Raw genomic sequence first — 3920 nt, 5'->3', positions numbered from 1 at the left:
TAAGTAAAAATCAAATTCAATTGGGCTTGTGTGTTTTGATATAATACAAGCCTTATTTTGCATTAACTTGGCCAATTTATGGTTGTGAATATTGCTCATTCTTAATGATAACATGAACTAAAAGTCAACAAACTTCTTCTCTTTTAAACATTCAACTGTCTCCCTAAGACTCTCTTCCAAGGAAATAAACTCTATTCCCAACCTCTTTGCCTTTTCTTTCGAAACCTTAAATGTTGGCAGAAATGGCTCATCATCTTCACACCTGATACAATTGGCAGAAATCACTGACTTTTACCAACTCAAAAATATGCAGTACAAAAAAAATTGTTTAAATTTTACATAGGTAAACTACTCAGAAATTATACATTTTAAAGAAAGATGATTTTTTGACTACTAAATTTTGACAATTAAATTTTGACAATTTTCTCTTATAACCTTAAGTGACATCTTCTAAATGGTTCTCCATTTCTTCATTTTTTCATTTTCAATATTTCAAAATTACTTAAAAGACGACACATCATGTTATAAAAGAAAATTGTCAAAATTTAGTATAAAAAATATCATTGTGCGATTCTAAAATAATTACAACAAAAACTTCATTGACAGATTAAGTGTCAAGAATTCTAAAAGTTCACTGACTTTTACTAACTCAAAAATATGCAGTAGAAAAAAAATTGTTAAATTTTACATTGGTAAACTACTCAGAAACTATGTATACATCCTAAAATAAATCATATATTAAAAGTCAAACAAGTTGATATACATGTCAATTAATTCTTACCTAAATGACATTTATTCATCACATTACATGAATTTCTCAGAGTTAAACTTACCTGTCTGCAATCTTCAAAGTTGGGTACATCTGACCTAAAATCTTAACAATTTCGGAAAAGTGTGCAACTCTTTCAACCAGACAATATCTTCCACTAGCTGAATCACTCTCATACGCTTGAACATGAGCATTTGCAACATCTTTCACATTGATCCACCCAAAGCTGAAATTGGGAAACGTTTGAGAACCTGCATCAACCAAGTGAAAGAGTTATTGTTTTGGGAAAATCTGCAGCAGAGTTTTTCTTCTGCATAATTCACTTTTCTTGACAAAACCAAAAGGCTCGAATGGTTCAGAAGATAAACATCACCATTGATTAGGTTTAAAATTGAGGCACAACTTTCGTTCATTTGTTGTTGCAACAGAGGCCCTATGGTCATTGCAGGGTTAATAACAATCAACTTAATGTCTTGTTCTTCCAGAAATTTTCTGGCAGCATCCTCAGCCAAAGTCTTTGCATATGCATACCATCTCTGAAAATGTGTAGCATAACACTCAAAAATAAGAAACAAGTTGCAGAATATTAATAAGAAGTAGATTTCAAGTCTAACTCAATCTCATAAAATCAGTTTATAAGACGAGGTTTCAACTCATTTATGTATTCTTAAATCGTTTTATTTCTAGTCAAGTGAGACTTCTAGACACACAAAAACAAAGTGTTAAATAATATGTTTTTGGTCCCTTAACTTTTAGTGAATTTTGGAATTAGTCCATTTTGAAACTTTAGACAAATTTAGTCCTTCATCTTTCGAAATACGTGAATTTAGTCATTTTAATCAAATTTGGTTAGGTTTATTTGATGTTTCATACGTATTTCAGGATTGAATTTGAATTGTTCATTTGTTTGACATATTTTTGCTTTAATATTAAGTCAAATACTATTATGAAACGCCGCTTGAAATATGAAATAAACTTAACAAAATTTGATTAAAAATACTAACTCCACGTATTTAAAAAAATGAGGAACTAAATTTGTCTAAAATTTTGAAATAAACTAATTCTAAAATTCACTAAAAATTAAATCATCACAAACATATTTAATCCAAAAACAAAAAACAAATAGCAGTTACTCAGAAAGAAGAATGACACACCTCAATTTCGCTTAAGATGTTCGGATCTGAAAACCAAGTCTCGTCAACTACAACCTCGGGAGAACGAGGTCTTCCATTGTACAAAACCGCAGCAAAAGAAGAAGTCAAAACAATTCGTTTCACTGATGTCGATTTTGCACATGATTTAACAACGTTGAGAGTTCCTTTAACCGCTGGATCAATTAACTCTTTCTGAAATAAATGAAAACAAAATCATTCAACAAAAATTCAGTCTTTATCTGAATTTGCTGAACTGCAAAAAATCATCTGATGAAAATGTGCATCACTGGTATTTGAAAGTGCTTAGTGAAATGAACCTGTGGGTCGTTGACTATGAACTGAACCCGTGAAGCAGTGTGAAAAACACCATGACAACCCTCAAAAGCAGAGTCGAAGGATCCTTCTTCAAGAAGATCTGCTTTATAGAGATGTAACCTTTCCTTTGCTCCTTCAAGTTTCAGCAAGTGATGAACCTTTTCATGATTAGCTGCATCAAATACTTGTATTATATATTATTCATCTTACTTTTATAAAAAATAGGTTAATCGAAGGTGAAAGAGGAACTGACATGGGTCACGAACAGTGGCTCTGACAGTGTATTGACGTTGGAGAAGGAATTTGATGATCCATGAAGCAATGAAACCAGAAGCACCAGTCACACACACCACTCTTTCTCTGTTGCTGCTCATCTTCTTCTCTTTTTCTTAATCAAACACCTTGCCTTCAATTTATGTTTGGTTATTTTCTACTTAAAGAGGTTTATATCATCCGTGAGTAAATAAATCTTGACTTACAAAACTGGGCAATTCTGCTGAGTAAAGTTGATTCTTTCATTCATCTTTTAATTTTCAAAATACTTTATTCAACAAATTAACACTGATATGTTTTTTTTAACTAGTCTTTTTAATGACAAATTATGGTACAAAAATGTTGTAAGTACATAAAGACAAGAGATAAAATAATTTTATAGTATATTATATAATATAGATAAGGACAAATCTTATTTTATAAGTTAATTTTGTGAAAAATTGAGTTAGACTTAAAGTTCATTTTTTTTTTCAAGATATCACAGTCATAATTTAAAACATGTCTTAGTGAAATTTATGTTTGTTAGACATATATTTTCACTCGATCATTTATTAATGTTTAGTCTCACACACTAAATATACTTATAGCTCAACATGAGGAAGGTGTTGAAAGTCTCTCATATCCTATTTAGTAAATTGAAAAGTCCAGTTTCTTTACTGAATTTTTTTATATTATCCTCTGCTAAATATTAAAAATACATTAGTCAAAGATTATTTTAATATATTTAAAAAATTTTAAAAAATTAATAGAAAATCCAAACTCAAAATTAAATTAAACTCCAATATGCCACGTTAACCATTTGATTTTTTTCTTTTCCTTTTTGTCTGGTACGTACCTGAAGTGCCCTATTGCAGTGGGACAGTTTTAAATTCAATATTAAATGTTCATTTAAAAAAGTCTTAAATGCTCAGAGTTATTTCAAAATAAAATTAAAAATGACATTGAGTTGGTGTTAGGCAGATGGATACTTTAGATGATAAACATCATACACTTTATTTGCACATCAATTTTTTTTTCTTCTTATTTCTGTATTTAAGGGTCTGTTTCAGATATCTTGGGATTTGATTTGAAAATCACTCACTGGGTTTTTCCTTTTCTGAAGATCGATATGTTTTCTTGGACTTGTAGAAGCACAAGAAGGACAGAAAAGATGGTGTGGAAGCTTACTTTTCTTCATGGATATATGCATTTTTCTTTTCTTTGATGATGCTTTTGTTATGGAAAATGATTTTTGGATTATTAACTTTTGATAATTTTCTCTTACAATTTCAGGTATCATTTTTTAATTGGTTTCAACCTTTTTATTTTTTTTTAATAGTTCAAAATCATTTAAAGATGACACATCATATTATAAGAGAAAGTTATCAAAATTTAGTAGTTAAAATATTATTCTCGTTTTGTTATTTTCT

At 29.6% G+C, this 3920-nt stretch overlaps 1 protein-coding gene across 1 annotated transcript; it reads right to left on the bottom strand.

Moving 5' to 3' along the window:
- Positions 1-2749, bottom strand: LOC114168898 (phenylacetaldehyde reductase-like). Its single transcript, XM_028053869.2, has 6 exons — positions 2492-2749; positions 2241-2410; positions 1924-2115; positions 1143-1305; positions 834-1020; positions 1-262 (listed from the first exon to the last, which is right to left on the bottom strand). Exons 1-6 carry the CDS (start codon positions 2610-2612, stop codon positions 118-120), a joined length of 978 nt encoding a protein of 325 aa, XP_027909670.1. The 5' UTR covers positions 2613-2749; the 3' UTR covers positions 1-117.
- Positions 2750-3920: the final 1171 nt, after the last annotated feature.

Source organism: Vigna unguiculata, chromosome 11 (assembly GCF_037176805.1).
Source record: "Vigna unguiculata cultivar grain cowpea cultivar isolate G323 ecotype 2 chromosome 11, ASM3717680v1, whole genome shotgun sequence".
NCBI classification, from domain to species: Eukaryota; Viridiplantae; Streptophyta; class Magnoliopsida; order Fabales; family Fabaceae; genus Vigna; species Vigna unguiculata.
Note: the sequence above shows the minus strand (reverse complement) of the source record. Positions and strands in the feature narration are given on the sequence as shown.

What these genes read in the sequence shown, in the direction of transcription:
- LOC114168898 (XM_028053869.2), bottom strand. Translation starts at nt 2,612, where the DNA reads ATGAGCAGCAACAGAGAAAGAGTGGTGTGTGTGACTGGTGCTTCTGGT. An exon ending in AGCCACTGTTCGTGACCCAT is followed by an intron (nt 2,411 to 2,491) that starts GTCAGTTCCTCT and finishes TATTTGATGCAG; the next exon opens with CTAATCATGAAAAGGTTCAT. An exon ending in TCATAGTCAACGACCCACAG is followed by an intron (nt 2,116 to 2,240) that starts GTTCATTTCACT and finishes CATTTATTTCAG; the next exon opens with AAAGAGTTAATTGATCCAGC.